At 39.9% G+C, this 19,382-nt stretch overlaps 1 protein-coding gene across 4 annotated transcripts in view; it reads right to left on the bottom strand.

Annotated features, from left to right (window-relative positions):
* Positions 1-621: 621 nt before the first annotated feature.
* Positions 622-19,382, bottom strand: part of mybpc2a (myosin binding protein Ca) — a 31,786-nt gene continuing 13,025 nt past the window's right edge. For all 4 annotated transcript variants that reach the window (XM_020645752.2, XM_065964797.1, XM_065964796.1 and 1 more), the window contains 19 exons: positions 19,124-19,248; positions 15,963-16,068; positions 15,193-15,362; positions 13,502-13,667; positions 12,948-13,054; positions 12,838-12,867; positions 11,922-12,061; positions 11,515-11,674; positions 10,406-10,510; positions 10,057-10,245; positions 9,783-9,917; positions 8,578-8,745; positions 8,206-8,294; positions 6,475-6,670; positions 4,804-4,943; positions 4,031-4,190; positions 2,809-2,945; positions 1,294-1,480; positions 622-1,017 (listed from right to left, as the gene is read on the bottom strand). In XM_020645752.2, coding sequence (XP_020501408.2) covers positions 983-1,017; positions 1,294-1,480; positions 2,809-2,945; positions 4,031-4,190; positions 4,804-4,943; positions 6,475-6,670; positions 8,206-8,294; positions 8,578-8,745; positions 9,783-9,917; positions 10,057-10,245; positions 10,406-10,510; positions 11,515-11,674; positions 11,922-12,061; positions 12,838-12,867; positions 12,948-13,054; positions 13,502-13,667; positions 15,193-15,362; positions 15,963-16,068; positions 19,124-19,248 — 2,545 coding nt within the window. In that variant the 3' untranslated portion in view covers positions 622-982. The remainder of the gene's footprint in view (positions 1,018-1,293; positions 1,481-2,808; positions 2,946-4,030; positions 4,191-4,803; positions 4,944-6,474; positions 6,671-8,205; positions 8,295-8,577; positions 8,746-9,782; positions 9,918-10,056; positions 10,246-10,405; positions 10,511-11,514; positions 11,675-11,921; positions 12,062-12,837; positions 12,868-12,947; positions 13,055-13,501; positions 13,668-15,192; positions 15,363-15,962; positions 16,069-19,123; positions 19,249-19,382) is intronic.

Below are 19,382 nucleotides of genomic sequence, written 5' to 3' on the forward strand. Positions count from 1 at the left end.
GAAGGTTGGGGGTTCCATTCCACACACATAACAAGACACTTAACTTAAAGTTGCTCCCGCTGCTTCGTCAGAGGTGATAAAGGTTTATGAACGGATTAGTTAATAACTGATGGACACTTTACAGCAGCCTCTACCATCAGTGTGTGAATGTGGTGTTACATGTACACAACCTCTAGCCCATTTACCATTCACCATATTACAATTATATGATATAGTTCAAAGGTAAAACTATGATATTTAATTGTGACATTATTGTATAGTGACAAATAAAACAGTATCATGATTATATTTTATTTTTACAAATGTATTGGGATACATATTGTATTTGGAAAATGGTATGATAAAATCATATTGTTCAGACATTGACTGCGTGTGTGGAGATGTGTGTATAAGAACCCCTTAAATCCTGGGGACTCGTGATGTCAGCCATGCCTGGCTGAGTAGTGATCTCACGCCATTGAGCCAGCGGGGGTCCCCGCTCAAACATCACAAGAAGCAGAGGTGTGCAGCCGCTCGGTCACACTGCGGAGGTTTCACTGCCTCTAGCTGCATCACAATCATAAATTCATCCCAACCTATAAAAACGTCCCGGACACAAAACAGACAACACAGGGAGCCGTAATGGATGAAAGGCTGTTTTATAAGTGTGTTCAGTGACAGGTCCACTTCACAGATAAGAGGGATCCATCTGTATGTGGTCACAGCAGGGCAGTGCTACTACACTACTCTACAGCTTCTCTCACTCAGGATGTGACAAGGTGGCAGCTTGCTGGAAGAATTTATGGCATATTACTGATGTGGCATTTGTCATAGCAGCGCTGAAAGGCAAAGCATGTAGAAGGGAAAGGGGGTTGAGCAGGGGGATTGGCTTTAGAGCTTCACCAGTGATCTATTCTAATCATATTTATTCATGACTATCCCGTTATACATAATCCATTACTATTCCTGTTCAACTGTATCCTCTGCTGTTTCGTGCTGTCGCTCATTTCTTCACCCCCTCTCCTTTCTCTTGAACAACTAGGGAGAGAAAGAGAAATGTAAATCAGCATGTGAGGCCAGTGGACCATCCTGTTGGAAGAAAGAGACTCAGAGACATCTTTAACTGACAATTGCAATAAGGTGATTTATTTTTAGCCAAAGCAGGCTGATTTGAATTTCAAGAGATCAGTCAAAGGGTTGAGAAGAAAGATGGAGATTTGTCATGCTGAGCTTTATTAAAGACTGTCATGGGCCAGGTTCTCACTTCCTACTCTTTAATTTTGTGTATAAATGGTAGTGAATGAAGCAGCCTACCTCGAACCTCCAGCTTGCACTCCACCTCGTCTTGCCCGAGGTCGTTGATGGCCCTGCAGGAGTATTTACCCCCGTCGAACAGGCTCGGCTTGCGGATATTCAGAGTCAGCACGCCCTGTTTGTTCTGCATCAAATACTTTGGGTCTTCACCGAGGATCATGTTGTTCTTCATCCAAACGATCTTTGGCTGTGTTTGGAGGGGAAGGCAAATTTGGAAGGAGAAAAGAAAGCGGGGGGGGGATATAAACACAGCATGGTGTATTGGGAGGAGAGGGGAGTGGAGGGAAGAGGTGAAATTAGGTCAACATTTCGGCTTGACAAATCTTTGCCAATTCGGTGGGATAAAAAAAATATGTGTGCGTTCAAAGATCTTTCTGCTCCACCTCTTGTTCTAGCCTCAGACATAAAAATACACTCCTGCTGCAAAGGCATCAAAATCCTCTCTGACTGCTCTACACTCTCTGTTTGACTCTCCAAACTTGTACGCTCGCTCTGAAACACAAAGCGTGAAATCTGCTCAGCATACCCCTCGCAGCAATGCTAACAGGGGCCAATGCAGGTAAAGTGGATGCTGGATGGGTGCTGCTACAGTTTTGTAGTGCATTGTCTGCTCTTTACAAGATAAAGTAGGGACACTTTCCCAAGGCTAAAATATCAGGAATTTGCAGAAGAAAATTGTTATGATGTTTGAACATAAATACACTTTTCTTCCTATTTTATGCAATGGTTACGCTGTAACATTATGAAGACAAAACTAAAACATTCATGTCATAACGTTTCACATTAGTTTATTTAATACAATACATTTTTCATCATATTTTTTGTTATCCTGTTCTGCATCTAAATCAGCATTTTTTTCATTCAAAGGACTGTGTATAAAATCTTATCCTGCCTTCTTTTAACAGCCAACCAGATCACACACTGTTTATCTGTGCTGTGAAATAATGGAAAGAAAGATGTTTCTGCAGTTCAGAGTTAATTGGTCTGACACCTACCCAATGGCAGCAGTTTCCAACAAAAAATATTAGAATTAAATTATCAAGCTTGTCATTTATTGCCTAGTTTGTTATTTTTGGTGAACTAACTGGCCATTTTTCTGGACTAAAAACATCTCCAATAAATGATTTTTTTGTAAATTAGACAGTGTGCAGGAGTTTGCTTACTTTAAATTGTGAATTTGAAACTACATCTTTTTTTGTGTCATAAATGTTTCCATTATCTTGTGTTATAAAGTAGATATGATTGGTGCAGTTAGAAAGGGTAAATCATTAATATTAATCTATGTGGGTGTTTGAGCGCACATCACACTTTAGGCCACCCCTGCATAAGTAAGTGCTCCAGTTTGACCACCCCAGTCAAAAAGTCTGGACACGCCCCTGCAGAGAGGGAATTCATTTGTAGAAGATTGACACAAACAGAAGTGTTATCCTGACCTCAAAACTAAAAGTATCTCCAATCAATCAAATAAACAAGAAAGATAAAAAAAAAAAACTACTTCACTTAAAGATGAAATACCTTGGGGAAGCCGCGAACAGCACAGCTGATAGCAGCTGCGTAACCAGCAACCACACTTCTGTCCACCAGGGGCGCTGTGAACTTCGGGGAACTCTTAATGTCCTTCTCTTTGAATGCTGGAGCTTTTAAATCCAGACCTGAAATTGTGGAAAAGTAAAGTGCAAACAGCAAAGTTTGGCCCAGTGTGAGCTTCAGATTTATAAACAGTTGCACACCAATATTGTTTTGAACACTCTGATGTATGAAGCATCTGTTAAAAAATTCTGGGTTACCCTAACCCAATTTTTGGGATTAAGAAAATAAATGTTTTTCTTGTGAATATTCTGAAAACAAGGTTACGATGTTGTAGGTGTTCGAATGCAGAGGAAGAAGACTCAGTATCTTCCTCTGCATTATCCAGTATCCAAATTGTTAAACCCAGTTTACCTTTAGATTAGCCTACTTGTGGGTATGGCTCCTGTATCTAGGTGTGATAATCATAATACGCTAATAATACATCCAGTAAGAGAGAACCGTTTTTTTATGTGGATACAATTTGAAAGTTATATCTGTCAAAAGATCTTGTTAAGCATTGACTGAAATAATTGTAATGTAATCCACATTTATCTCTTTAAGCTGGCCGCATCCTGTTCAACTAACAAACAGTTTCAAGATGCAGATTACTATTACAAGACAGAAAACCGACTTTCTCGTCACTATGACATGCGGTGGGACCTACTGACAACAATCCCCAAATTTTAATGGGCCAGACGGCTGCTTGGAACACAGAAGAGATTGGTTGGCAGCCAATTCCTCTGGTAGAGTAAGCAAATACAAGAACACAACAACAACAGTAGCAGCATTTGGCTGGTGGCAGGTGTTCATTTCCCAGCCTGGTTGTTGTCATAATCCAGGGCCGTCATTAAATATCATTTTACACTCTGTAAGATATTATTTCTGCATAACCAGCATAATCAGTGGAATTCATTTTCCTGTAAATTATGTTTGTTGTGATTAGTCCCATGTAGGTATTATCTAATTAATGTGTTACAGTTTGTATTTTTGGTGTTATTGATATGTGGTGTCTTAATCAAAATACAAAATACCTTCCTTTCTTCTGTTTTGTACCCATTACATACCATTTTGATTTCTTTACATTTGAACTGAACGGTCCTTAGTGGGCTTTGGCATCAAAAGAAATAAGATCATACTATTATTGCTCTGCCAGGATTTTTTCTTTAACCTGTTTTAGAAATGATGGCGGTGTTCTTGCTGACGCCAGGCTCTTCGCTGAGGCCACAGATGTTTTCGCTGTACACTCGAAAGGAAAACTCGTTCCCCATGACCAGGTCAGACACAGTACAGCTGGGCCTGCGATTGTGCTCATAGACTGTGAACCATTCCTGACATGAGAGAGACGGATAGGGAGAGAGAGAGCAAGAGAGAGAGAGAGAGAGAGAGGCGATAGAGGAGAGAGAGGGGGGTTCAAAGAGGCTTACAGTTGAGATCTATATAAGCTGACGAATCTTATATCCACAGGATCCATGTCCTTCTACTCCACCTTTCTGTCGATTCATACGGCATAATAACTGTGACGGTACAGTGAGGCTTTACAGTCCTGTGACAAATTCCCCAGCAGCCTTTGCTTATAACCATCATGAAGGTCGACTTTCAGGTTGTGGATGTTTGAAACTAGAAATGATGTCAACAGTATCTTAAACAGCTGTGGTTATGTCACAGTAACATAGTAAGATTCACATGTAAAACTGAACTTTCTCAACGTTAACTTGTATGTAACAATGCTAATTCAGACAGCTATTAAATCAAGCTACATGGCTAATGTTATCATCTTCTGGATGGGCCTAAAGCAAAGGCAGTTTTGTTGGGATAAGAGTTTAGTCCAACATTTCTATTTTATACACTTAACTTGAGCTTAACTGATCATTTGACACAATTGACTTTTCACAGTCGTTGTCATTCCAACATGGCTGCCTGTAACTTCTGTAGCATAGGTACCTTTGTCTTCATGTCAGCCTTCTGGATGGTGTAGCCGATAATCTCACAGTTGCCGTCGTCTTTCGGCTGCTTCCACTCCAGCGCAGCGTTGAAACCCCAGACGTCCGTGACGTGTACAGCGATGGGAGGACCGGGTTTTTCTGATTGGGTTTGTGAGAGGAGACGGAGTTAAGCAAGAAAATGCTTCCAAAGACGCAAAGCTCAAGCAAATACGCAGAGGTGGGCACATTAAATCAAAAATGGAACTCTGTTAACCGTCAATCAGTTAATTCTATATATCAGAAGTAAAAATTAAATTGCACCAATCTTATCAGTAAACAGCAAAAACATCAGCTTTTTACATCCATAAAGATCCAAGGATGGATTCAAACTTTCCCTCCGCTGTTCAACAGTTTATCCTGCACATGTTCATGACCTCTCGACTGACACCTCATTTGACCAATCAGGACCTTACATTCAATGTTTCTCGGCTACTGTAGCCAATGAAAGCCTGAGTAGAAACTGGACTTTCTTTCTCTCAAGGGGGTCGGCAGTCTCTTCTCTTCAAAGAGTCAGGAGCAAATTAGTTGGCAAAAGTGAAAGTAACAATCTTAATGTTAAAGGAAACCACATTTAACGGTTAAATGTTCATTTAACCATTTCTTAAATTAAAGTCCAGGTTAAAAATGTATTAAAAAATCATTGTTGATAATAAACGGCTCACGGATTAATGGACGTGTGTCCAGCTCTGCAAATACGCAATACGGTAACTGACTCTTCTCTCTTGCTGGGTAGACATTTTGGCAAGCTTTTAGTCAAAGAGAGAGAGAGTAAGAGAAAGGTGGATTGATAAACAGATCTGGAGCAGGAAAGTCAAACCAAGAGAATGGAATCAACGCTTACAGCGGTTGAGATTTGGCAAAGATTGATGGATTAGCAGAGTCAAAGACAAAGGTTCAAGGGAAGGCGGTAATGGCTGAATGCATTTCTTAGAAAAACTGTGTTGGCATACAACTGACTCACGAAGAAATAGTATTCTTTGTGTGCCTGGATTAGCGAGCAGAAGAATGCAGCGTGTTTATCATCTGTCTTTCTGTGTGGCCTGCACTATACAAAGCACAGGAGAGAAATACTGTAAACATGGTAATGCATTTGTCATTAATCTTCCCCTCTCCTCTATGGAGTGCAGTACAAACTGTGAGCAGCACTGCTTTTTTCTCTCCCGTTAATCCTTCCTGTACTGTCTCCTGCTCAAACGTAGCAGTGACACATCCGCCTCTCATTAGCTCAACCTTCTCAGCAGAGCAAAGTGACAGAGTAGCCCTAAAAATCCCAAACTAATCCCAGGCTACACACAAATAATCCCAGCAGAGCCCCGCTAAATAATCCACCAAGCACCCTGACCCCAGGAGAGGAGCTGTTAGCAGGGGAATGAGCTGGCGGCCACAGTGGCAGTGCAGGATCAAGGATTATTTATAAGAGAGAGAGAGAGAGGAATCAGTGCTTTGATGATTTGCTACTTTGAGTCACAGATCAGGAGGAGTTTGAAATTAGGATTCATCATCACATTGAAAAAACCCTTGACATGTCACCAATTTAGGCTGAGGTTATTACGCCATTCCCTGACTTCTAATCCTAAATGAGAGAACATGCAACAGGAGCAAAGAGGTGGTGCACTAAGATGATACTGACCTACAACCTGGATGTGTATGTCAGCACTGTCAGACATGTTTTCAATCTGAACGGAGAGTGTGTATTTCCCCGAATGGGTTCTCTCTGCAGAGCGGATGAAAAGGATGGTGTCCACCTCACTGGTGCGAGTTCCCACTGATTTGTCCTCCAGGAGAGCGCCGTCTTTGAACCAGTTCACAACAGGGCGAGGCTTACCCTGAAATGGAATCAAAATAAAGAAACTTAAAGAGCGGATGTTTTTCTTAATACTTGCTGCGAAAGGTTTTGGTGCAAGCTATTCCAGTATCAGCTTTAATAACACCTGGGGCTGGGCCACCAAAACTCTAGAGAGGAATGCAATCAAATTGGGACGTTCAACTATGACTTTTTCCTTCCCAATGCTGATTCCGATTGTTAGACTTTGAGTATTTGTCAATATTGAGTAACCTCCCAATACAAGGGTTATATACATGGTACCATTGATGACACGTTGCTGCATTTGACTAACATAACACTCTATCCTAGCACCGCACTGTCTTTGTTTTTTGTTGTCTCCCATTATTTATTTATTTATTATTTAAAAGTGCGAAAGTGGATATCTCCTGTAAAAACAGCAGAAAAATCTGGGGCTAAATAAACTACAGTGAGAGAAAAATCTATTTATCCTCTAAGGATGCTGCATTTTTAAAAAGAAATATAAATTTAACATTACATGGACCTCTAGTGAAGTTTTGCTGGAAGCCTACAGTCTTGAAACCCTTTGGCCGCTGAAGAATTTTGTACGGACGCAAATTGTTTTCGTGTTAAAACTGCTTTATATGTTGAAAGTGGAGAAGACTTCTGCTGATATTTAGGCTCCACTTTTAAACATTTTTAATGATGCCCAATGGAAGAAAAAAAAACATAGCCTAAAAAACTGAGCTAATTCCTCTTGATTCATTCCTAGCGGCACCACATATTCTGTCAGTGTGATAACAGCAGATGGAGCAGACTCTGTCCAGCTCTTGGATAAGATGACAGAGATGTGGGTGCTCTGTTCTCACAGGAGAACATCATGTAGCCGCGTCCTCTCTCTCAGAACAGGCTTTTCATCTGCTTCTTCAAAAGCAAGCAGAGCCACGGCTCACTTTCCCTTGTCTATTTTTATTCATAACAGTTGCTTCCCCTTTGTTACTTATGGTTAGCTTCTTTTTTACTTTTGCCATATTTTGAAAGTTGCTGTCAAATGCTGTAATGCTCCCTGTGCCCTTTCAGATCTTGCCCTCTCTGTAACCAGCAAAGTATCCAGATCTGATTAGCATTTCAGAAGATAAAAGGCCCTTTAAGAGAGCAGCTTAAAAAATCGGTGGCATTTATCGGGTTGCTTACTCTAACCAAAGAACCCAAGAGAAGTGTTTTTGGATACAATATACTGACATTAGGAACCATAACAATATAGAGGCTATCTGATGTTTTGATACTGGAACCACTTCACTTCTCTTTTTCATCCATTTTGGTCTCTACTTCAATTTAACTACTCCAGGGATCCCTACCCCTCCTCCACTGCAATTACCCAGGATATAAATGTTTACTGGATTAAAAAAAAAAAGCCAAATTCAAGCGTTCTTCTAGTATAAGTTCAATGTGGAGTAAGTCATCTCTTAGCATCGTGTGGCTACAGGTGGTGGAACTGTGTGAACTGTTAATTGGATTGAGTTTAATACTTTAATACAGTAGAAGGTAAAATGGCAAGTTGGTTGGACTTGGACTAACCTGGAAGGGGATGACCAAGTTCACCTTATCGCCCACACGTGCGATGAGTTTGGACCTAAGGTTACGAGGAACGCGGATCTTTGGGTTCTCTGTGGGGAGAAAATACAAAACACAAAGAAAGATAAATCAGTAAAATCAAAGTGGGTAGATATAAAATATTTGACTTTGAACAGAATTAAATTATTTTTTAGAAGATGGTGTAGATGGTGGTTTGAGTTTTGACCTTAGTGATTTTTCCAAAAGCTCTCTCTAACAGTTCAGACACACTGATAAGTTTAACGATTAGATCAAAGTAAATGTATGATATATTTAAATATGAGGCACAATTGGATTTCCTTTAAGAAAATAACAGTTGACAAACATGCCCCTGACCCATGATCTCCCTGATAGTGACAGCCTGGGAGAGAACGGCGGGGGGGCTGCGTCCAGCCTTGTTGACAGCCACCACTCTGAACAGCATCTTCTCTCCCACTGGGAGACCTTTCACCCTGTACTGGCTCATCCCCACTAGCCCCTCATTTGCTTGAACCCAGTCATTACCTAAGGAATGAGTCAAAACAGAAGAGGAGAAAAAGCAACAAGAGAACAAGAAAAAGAGAAATGATCAGATGTGACAATAAATGACCGTTCAGTAATTCTTTGAACTCACACTTTGTACTTTTCCCTTGCCTAAAAACCTTTCCATTCTTTCATAATGCTGTTTAAAGTCATAATGGCTGGTTTGAAATAACTTTTGGCAACAGTAGACTAATTTTTAACAAGCATCTGTCAGGTTTTCTATCTTAAATAATGGCTAGCTAGCTGACTTATAGGATAGTTGAGGCTTAAAAGGGCTGAGCAGTTTTGGTTCAACGTAATTTTTAAGAATGACTTTTTGGTTTAAAAGTGAATATTTATGTATTTTGCTGGTTAGTTCTCCTTACACATATTAATAGCATTGTTAGCTAGTTGAAAAAGTAGACTTTTAGCTAAACAGACAGAGAAAGTGATGCTAAAAGAGAAACACCCAACTGGAAACAAAAAGTTACAATACTATTATACATAACGATCCATATTCAATGTATTTACCTTTGGTAAATGCATTAATTTAACATACAAACTCTCTGCAATTCACTTTACATACACACAAATGTGCTATAACAACAAATATGACAACCGGTTAGTTGCTAGACAATAGCTAACGTTTCTTGTGACCAGTACTATTCAATAGTTCTACATGATAACATTCTACTATGATGCTAGCTAGCTAAGGGAAAGATAGCTGGCAATTGGTTAAATGTTGATGCTAACTATCATGATTTTGTTCTATATAGTTAATGGGAAATCACACATGATTTTACTTGAAATACGGTCTATTTTACCTGTCTTTTACAGTGGCTGTTGAATAAGGTAGTGTTAAAATGATTACATTGGTCAGGTTTCCTCCCTTTAAAGTTTGAAAACCTGGACGCAGCGATACCAAGTCATGAAAGCATTAGAGCTTACTACCCTGAAGGTCATTTTAGTAGAAAATGGCTGCTGTGTGAATATGGTGAATAGTGTTCGTATAAAGTTTATAATATTTATCATGTATTTACTTCCTTCTTTGCAGTATTCAATGATGTAGCCATCGATGCCGCCTGCTCCGATTTTCTCTGGAGGACGCCACTTGAGTGCACAGGTAGAGTCTGTCACATCTTCCACGGTGAGACGACAGGGCTCACTGGTGGGGGCTGAGAGAGACAGGAGCTAATTAATACGTTAATACCCAGTGTAAATGGGATGGGAGGTAGGTTAAGCTCCCTCAAAATGAGCACTGTGTGAAAAGCCTCTGTTAATTAAGCATTCTGCTAATGATAAATGGCAACGCACCAATGGGCATGAAGGGCTTGGAGTTTTCACTGGGCTGAGAGATGCCAATGCCGTTGACTGCAAACACTCTCATCTCGTAAAGTACACCTTCAATCATCCTCTTTGCGTCATACGTGTTGGATTCATAAACATCGAAGTTGAGCTTGGTCCATCTGGAGGAGCCAACCTTTTTCCTCTCCATCAGGTACCCTTTAGGAAGCAATACCATCATAGTCATCATCAGTGGAGTCATTAAACATGTTATTCAGACCAAAGGTTCCCATTGCAATTTTATACACAGAGGGGATTGGAAACGGCTGTTTTCTCTGGAGACTGAGACATCAGATGTGAACATGAGATCCATGGGTACCTTTAACAGGAACTCCGCCGTCAAATGAGGGAGGGTCCCATGTGATTATGGCAGAGTCCTCACCAACTGATGTGCATTTGACATTCTCAGGAGGGTTGGGCACATCTGGAGAGGCCGGTTAGAGTCGGAAATGGAAAGAGAGAAGAGATTAAAAAAAGATGAGAGAAGGCACGAGTGCCAGGAATTCAGTTAATACTAAATTCAGACTATTCCACCTTTTATTTGGTTTTAACTTAATAAACTATTTATATTCTTTCATTTACACTTTACTGCAAAGAATCTTTTAGAGGAGGTCTTTTCCACGAAATATGACATAATAAAAACATTTTCACAGTATCGTTTTTCAAAGCAAAGTCTCATAATACATAGAAAAACACTGTTCAACAACATTGCTGCCACTGGTTAATATTAATTTCTAGATCATCTGATCTTGGCTCATATCTATAGGAGTGACTGAGTGAGGTAAATCTTAGTTAGCCTACTTTTATTCTACTGCTGACAGTATCTTTTGAATTATTTTTTCTAATGATTAGCCTTTAGGTGTCTTAACAGATGCTAAAAAAGGATTTTGAGAAAGGTGAAGTAAAAAAACAAAGGAAAAATATCAAGGTTAATGAGTACTATTTGGGTGCCTGAGTAGTTGTTTGATCTTGCATGGAACCTACCATGAGTTTTGGTACAAGGTTCTTTTTTCTGCATGAACACTTTCAGTGGTGAAAACAAGGAAGACAAAGTTGTGCTGAGACACTAGCATGGACCTACAACTCAGTTTTCTTTAAATATACTGTAAACAAGCAGTCACTATTTGGGAAAATGTTCTCTATTTATCTTTAATTATTTTCCCTCCATTATGCCTCAGAAACCCACTCCTGATCTCATCCTGCATTCTTCTATCACCACCATTATCCTGCTGTCGGCCATGCTACCCTTCTGAGGGCACAAAGTCAACATGACGGAGTCTAATCGCCAAAGATATTGCATATTTATCTTTCCTAAACTGTCAAATGAACAATTTTAAACTCTTAACTTGAGTCTGTCCTGATTTAAATAGAATGGGACTTATAGAAGAAATTAAATTAAAAGCTGAAAAAGTGAAATAAAGAACTTACCCACGATCTTGACAAAGAGTTGAGCCTTGTCTTCACCAGCAGGGTTAGTCACAGTGATGGAGTAGTGGCCTTCATCCTCCTTCTCCGCTCCTTCAATTACAAAGCTGCACAGGGTCTTCCTGGTCTCCACACGGACCCTCCCCTCAGCCTCAGACACCACCTACAGTACAACACAGGGCAGGATGGAGACAAACAGAACAAAGCGATTGTTTGAAGTGGTGTCGCATTGTGATGGCACAGCTGTCACAATGACATGATTCAACCTTCCCACTCAAGTCTATGTTTCACTCCTTTTTTTGTGCCTGAATGACTAACGGTTTGATACCCTGATTGACGCACAAAGGTATAGAGAATGTGACGTTATATTTGACTGTGTCAACGTGAAAATTGTCTCTATTCCTCCTCACTTGGTCTCCTTTCATCCAGCACACAGTGGGGGCTGGCTCTCCTGTGATCTCAACGTCAAGGCGAAGTTTGTTTCCAGCCACCACGATAATGGTGTTCTTGTTGCCGCTGCCGCCGGCGTCAAGGTGTATTTTGGGAGGGTCTATTATGGAGTAGAGGACAGGAGTCAAGAGGTCATTCAGGTTAGAAGCAAAGCAGGACATCAATGTAGTTATTTTCTCATTGAAGGCATCAGTCAGTATTTTTCATTTAATCATTTTTATGATGGAAGTTGTATTCAGAATTGAATTCTAGATGGAAAACTGAATTTGCATAGACCTATTATCATTTTACATTGGCTGTCAATTCAACATTATTTCTTTATCTCTTTTTTTTTTAAAGAGGAGCAGCTTTGGTCAGAATAAAATGTAATACTTTGAAGCACAACGCCTAATATTGAGAGACTCTAAAGAGCAACTTATACACTGGGTACAATGTTGAGTTTGTCTTTTAAGCATATGATGTTAACAGTGGGTCTGTGAGTCTGAGGAAACTGCTGATATTTTCCCTCATCAGCAAAACAAATACAACCCTTCGGCTAAGTGCATCTTAAGGGAAATGACTCTAAGGGTGCACTCACACTAGGCAAAGTTGTCCGTGCCGTGCTTAAACATGATTACCCCCCCTCCCCTTTCCCCCGCTGGCCTGCACTCACACTTCTCCAGGACTAACCGGGCCTGAGCAGAGTTACCTCTTGTACATAATGTCGTAATACAACACATGCGGGCTTAGTTTACGGGACAGACGAGAATACGAAACAAATAAAAGGGACGCGTGGGGAAGTCTGCATCTGCACATCGGAGAACAAGACATCTACTTTACTGACTTGGAAAAAATAGAAGAACACATTTAATTTATAAAAAAAAAAAACGGACTTACCTTGTCTTGGAACATAGTCAATCTTGATTTCTAAGGGGGAAAACATATGAAATTTTGAGAACAAATTGAAAATTAAAAATCAAATCTTTTTCGTATTTTGGCTTTCTCACCGAGGAAGTTGAGTTTTGCTGAGAGAGAAAATGCGTAGCCATCAGGGACAAAGCTATAATCCCCAGCATCCGAAGACTTCACGTCATCAATCGTCAGCTTGTGGGTCCTGGGGACATGTTTCCAGATGTTACCAAGGAGACAACACTTTTTGTGACCCGTAATTATGCAAAAGACAGTTGCCCTGGCAACACACTCTGTGAGGCAATATTGCAGAGTGAGAAACATACTAAATGGCTTTCACCTTGTGTGACCGCTGTTGCCTTGGCATATCTCCTGCCATGGGCGGCTCTGATGGAGGGATTACTGAGAGAAACCCCGGACCCTAGGGGTGTGTGTGTGATGTGTCTGTGTGTGTTTGTCTGTGTGTGTTTAGAGGTTAGAGCTTTACAGATTGCAGCATTTCCAAAAAATTGGGTCACACAACTAAGAAAACCCTTTGGTAATAGTTTGGCAAGCCATGTGTCAAACAGTGCCTATTGTTATAGCTATATGGTTTTGTTGTGTGTTTGTGTGAAACATAGACACACAAACCTACAGCTGTCTAATACAATACCTTCCAATGTGTGTCATTTTGATGCGATCACTGGCCTGGACCTCCACTCCGTCCTTGAACCATTTCCCTGTCACTTTTTCATCAGACACTTCACACTTGAATACAGCCTGATCAGTAGCCTTCACTGTCAGGTCAGCTATGCTCTGCAGGACCTCAAGCTCCTTATCTGAAGCAAAGACACCACTCACATCAATCAATACATATTTTTTCACATGTCTATTTATGAACACAGATCACTCCTGCCAATGACAGGAAGCGATGTATAACTGTAGGTCTGAAATTATCTGCAGTGAGCTTGAGGAACTAGTAGTCTGAGAATGCTAAGAACTGAAAGACATTCAAATCAATATTCTTATGTTTCTCTTTTTTATTTTACAAAAAGGGATTTGCTTGACCATTTGATAATGACCTTTGCTGTTTTTATGATGAGACAAAGATAAAATAATATACAATTCCTCATATGTAGCTGGAGCCAGCAAAGAGCTAAATTAGCTTTGCTAAAATCAGTGCAAAGATTGGAAATGGCTAGCCAGGCTTTTAGATTTGCCTGTTCGCTTTCTTGCAGAGACTTGCATAACATAATCATCCTCTTTTAATGTGTAGCCGGCAACCGATTAACTTAAATTATATAAGTTTAGCTGAGCTTGGCGTAAAAATGGGAAACAGCTAGCTTAGCTCTGTCAAAACATAATATTGTTAAATCAATTTAATCCAAACAAACACTGGAGTGAAAATTCTACAATGGCTTAATGTTGAATCCTTGAATTCCAAATTATTCCGTTAACACTTAACATTAGTATTTTATTTGTATGTACAAAATGAAAGGAGCTAGCCGTAACCCTGCGACAAGCTAGGAGCTGTATAGCAGGTTGCTTTTACAGTATATATTTTGGAAACTTATCTTCAGTGATATTTGCCACTGTAATGTGATTTTGTGACACTTAAGGATGTAAGAAATAAAATCACACAACAATAGAGTTGTCCTCCATTATTTTGGGGTGCAGACAGTCTGGATTCATGGTAGCAACATCACATATCTTTATCACCTGCTGCACCATAACTATGATTGGTCACACAGCAAGCTCACAAAATCTCTCACTCTAATTGATTTTGGGCCCCATCTGTCTTGGAGGCATGTAGACTGATTTTTGCAGCGTAGAATGACCCAACCGTCAATTTTTGGGAGGTGTAAATTAAAATAAGCATGACCAACAGTGAGATGAACCACTGATACAAGGGATTAGCTGAGTAATATTAATTAAGACATGAGTAATGACTAATTTATGGCTTTTCATGCTTGTCAGAATGGAAAACATCATCATGTGGTGGTGTGTAATTTTTCTTTAAGTTCCTAATTGAGCAGCCATGTCTGAAATGCTTGTTAGCAAACTTTGGGCACAATCTCGTCATCCATAAATTGCTACTTCTGATGTTTTAATATTTAACCAGACTTTTGAAAGTGTGTAGCTTATGAAATACATTTTCATGTTCTGCTGATGTTCAAAAGAAGTCACACAGGATTTTCAGTTTGAGCAACATTTGGTAGTTCCATTTTACATGTTGGATTTTATGTTTTCAGCTTGTTGGATACACACCAGTTACGATTGTATAACTTTGAAAAAGCAATTTAGGCAAAAAATCTTGAAGAAAATAACCCTTAAACACTAAGATTGAAACAGAGGAAATCAGACCTTCAACTTCCAGTTCTGCCTGTGACTCTCCACCGTTAGTCAGGGCGTGATACATTCCAATATCCTCCAAAGTCGCTTCATTTATGATCAAAATGTGCCTCTTCCCATCCTTTTTGAACCTGTACTTTGAACCTGCTGAGTCTTTGGTCAGCTCAACTCCATCTTTCATCCTGAGGAGAGACACACACACACACACACGCACGCACAAACACACAAGCTCCAGTGACATTTCGACACACAGAGAGGAAAGGAAGAGCTGATTGACATGTCTGCAATGTTCTACATGACTGGGGCCTTCAGGGATTTCAAGGCGTTGCCACACTTCAGATGGAGTGGAAGGAGAACATTTTCTCAGATACATCCAGTGGTTAAAAGGCCTGCATTAAGCAATTAGAGAACTAGAATAGAATCATTACATGGTTGTTCATGGAAATGATTTTTCATTAAACTATCTCAGTCAGAGCTTACGTCCATCTAACAAGGAAGTTGTAAAATCCAACGACAAGGAACATTGCATTATAATCTTTTGGTATTTGTCAAAAAGAAGTGCTAAATAATGACAATTGGCTGGAAATAGAAACGTTTAAAACTTGCAAACGATTGCAGGCGATTTTTTTTAAAGGACAATGTTTAATATCTTCTATGGATATACAGTAGTATGGATAATTGGATTGATGCACTACGAAAAATGTGACCTCATAGATTTTTAAATTGCTAATGGCATTTACGAACTAATTTACATCATATGACCCAAAGGCATGTTGGCTCACCATTTGACGTTGGCTCCCTCCTCAGACACCTCCACCTCAAACTCCACCTTCTCGCCCACCACGGTGTGAACGTCATCCAGCAGCTTGGTGATGGTGATTGGAGGCTCTAAACACAAAGATAAAGCTTCAAGTCAAACTTAAAAAACAACAGATTTGTTACTGAATCACCGAAAAACTGTACTGTTGTGTTGTATGAATCATGTATCTAAACCACTAGAGTAATTCTGACCAGGAACATGAGTGGAGGATGAAAGAAGCATGGTGAGCAAACAGCTGTAGGCTACTTGAGTGGAGTGAGTAAGTTTTTTTTTTACAAGGCATATCACATAAACATACATGGTCTTTGTCAAAGACAAATTTTGGCACGTGCAAAGTCTTGATTTGAACTGAAATGCAGGTTGCCTGTACAGTCCAAATCAAGCAACATTTAGTTTAAAGTGTCTTTTTAAAAATCAGCAGCAAAGTTGGGCTGGATTTAATTCAGATTAATTTTTTACATTAAAATATCTTAAACAATAAAAAATGGACTAAACCTATTTAATATTTGTTTGTTTGTTGAGTACTTACCTTTCCTCAAATATTTCCAACAGTTAGGAAATAGTTAAATGAATAAAATATTTCCAACAGTTAAGAAATCCTTAATTTTAAAGTTGTAATGGGACATGTCTTCTCGTGGCGACCACCTTGACACAGCCGCCATGACAGACACGACATGTTAATTGTTGCCGAGGCAACACCGCATCTGCGAATATCTCCTTACTTGGCCATTCTCTAAAAAAAAAGCAGGCTAATGGAGCAACCCAGCTAATGTAAGTTAAAATACTTGCTGTGTTGTTGTCTGCTCTTGAGTTGTATTACGAGTGTTTGTATGTTCATGGAGGTGTTTAAAACCACAATCTTGCAAACCATATTAACAGTAGCTACAGAGCTAGGAGCTGCAGCTTCAGTTTTACAGGACATTATTTTTCTAGATCACACTTCACTGGTTATTAAATGTATTTCAGGTGCTTTTGTACTCCCTTCCTCCACAGATGGGTGGTGGGTGGCATTTTAAAGTGTTCTAAGGAAGAAGAAAAGACTTACACACCAAAATCCTTTTTTTTTTTAGATTTGGATTAACGGGACAATATGATTTTAGTGTCCTTATCAACGCCACAAAACACAACCGTCATGTAGAGGCGGAAGGTACTGCACGTCTCCTGAGGTGGTGGGAGTCCCATTGTGTAACCACATGGTGTGATGTTTTGATGCTCTGCTAGACTCAGCTATTTGTCATCGTCAGCATCCAGTCCCCCTCTGGACATCTCCATTTTTTTTTTTAAACCTCCGCTGGAAAGCCCAGAAACTCTCTAAACCACTGTCACAGCACCATCAAAACAAGCACAATATGACTGCGAGCCCTTACAAAAGTTAGGTGAAATACGCTTAATGTCTTCGGTGTACTGTGTTATTTTTTCTGAAGAATGACTTTTCCCTCGGGAGACCAAGGAGACAGCGAGCACAAAGCAGCAGTTTGACTCTGAAAATGTACACAGCACAGTGTGTGGTCAACACAGTCGGCTTACATAAACGTGGAGGCTATGTTTACCTGCGTCCCCGAAGTGAGCCGCATGCCTAAACTTGAAAAGTGAAAACACCCTTTACAGATGTGTGGTACTTTCAGCAGTTTATCTCCCACAGTGAAGTCTGGTTTGCAATAATTGATTAATTAGTTTTGAGAGGCGCGTATCGGTCTGTATCTGTTGAGGGTTTTTTTTTTTATGCTGCTAGCTAGCAAGTGCATACAAGCGCAGTTGCTAGCTAGCTTACAGGGCATACAGCACAGCTTTGTAGATTTGTTCAACACATTGTGAATCATGATGTACCATCACTTACAGCTGTCTTTATGTTAGCTCTAAATTACCCCACATAACCCCTGTATAATAAGCCGTAGCGTAATGCCAAATTCTAAAACATGCAGATCTTTTACTTTTGTAACACTTCAGGTGTCACATTCAGTAAAGACTAATATGGTAATTTATTCTCAGGAGAACGCAAAGAAAAGTAATTACTACTTCTAATACTACAGGACTACTACTACTACGTTATAAAGTAAATAGTTAGTATAAGCACATCGTTTTACATGAATATAAATCATCTTGATCATCATTTCACCGAGCTTTGTGAGTGTGAGTGAATTTGATTTTGTTGTGGGAAAATCCTTTCCCATAGTAATCACTTCAAAACATGAACACAGCAAAAGCCCGAGCTTTAGCCTAAGTACTTTATGTCTTATTTAAAGTACTGGGACTGCTAGTTTTGACTAGCTGTCATCTGGTGAACTCCCTCACTGATGTCGAGATGAATCAACAACAAAAGGCTCTGATGAAGATGTTTACAAAGAGCGATGTGGATGATGTTTCTATGGACACAAATACACACACGCACAGACACACAGGTTCGCTGCATGGGCGCTGTGTCTGTGGTGAAGAGCTTACCCTCTTGTACGGCCTCTGAAATTGTAAAAGCAGTGTTGAGCAGCAGTGAGCACACAGAGCAAAGCACTGGATTATTATAGAAGCCATAGAGCTAAAAATTCATCAAAATCCTCTCATACAAACAAAGAAAAAAAAATGCCACAGAGATAAAAGCACCAGAGTAAGACTGATAATGCCATATAGACCGTATAATATGATATAATCTTTTGAAATACAATTTAAAAAATTGATGTACGAGAAAAGAAAAAGTACATATTTGTAATTTTTTGGGAAGTTCAGTGATTTCATATTGTTTGTATTCATACTGAATATTGACCAAAAGTATAACATTTCATCTGAACAGGAATCAAAGCGGCCTTAAGAACACACTTATCAGTCAAACTCTAACAAATGTGACAGCACATTAATGCATACATCACAACAACTGTGATACATGACATTAAACAAAACATTGAAATTTCACTTGCCACAAGGCCATTAAAAATAAGTGAGCTGACAACAGAGAGCAGCGTGCTACCGTGCAACGTAACAGCATTGAAATAAACAGATGACAAACACAGACACAGGATGGTAACAGAGCTGTCAGCCCTCTCTGCGCTCCAATGACAGAATCTGCTAAACTGAGCAGAAAAAAAGCCTCTCCCTGCTGAAAGAAGGATCCCTCAAAGACAGTGACTCATCTACCTTTGACAAAAACCTCCGTGAAGCACTTCTCTTCCCCGACCACGCACTCGTATGCTGCGTCATCAGACAGGTTGCACTTGTTGATAGTGAGTGTCCGCTTGTTGCCCACGCTCTCGAACACATACCTGGACACATGGGGATGATGGGGGGGGGATTATACGGGTATAAGGAACGATGGTGGGGAGAGAGACACAGAATCAAAGGAGAGAGACAATAATGAAAAATTGCTTTCAGCCAATCCAGCCACAAACAGACGCTG

This window comes from Labrus bergylta, chromosome 16 (assembly GCF_963930695.1).
Source record: "Labrus bergylta chromosome 16, fLabBer1.1, whole genome shotgun sequence".
NCBI lineage: Eukaryota > Metazoa > Chordata > Actinopteri > Labriformes > Labridae > Labrus > Labrus bergylta.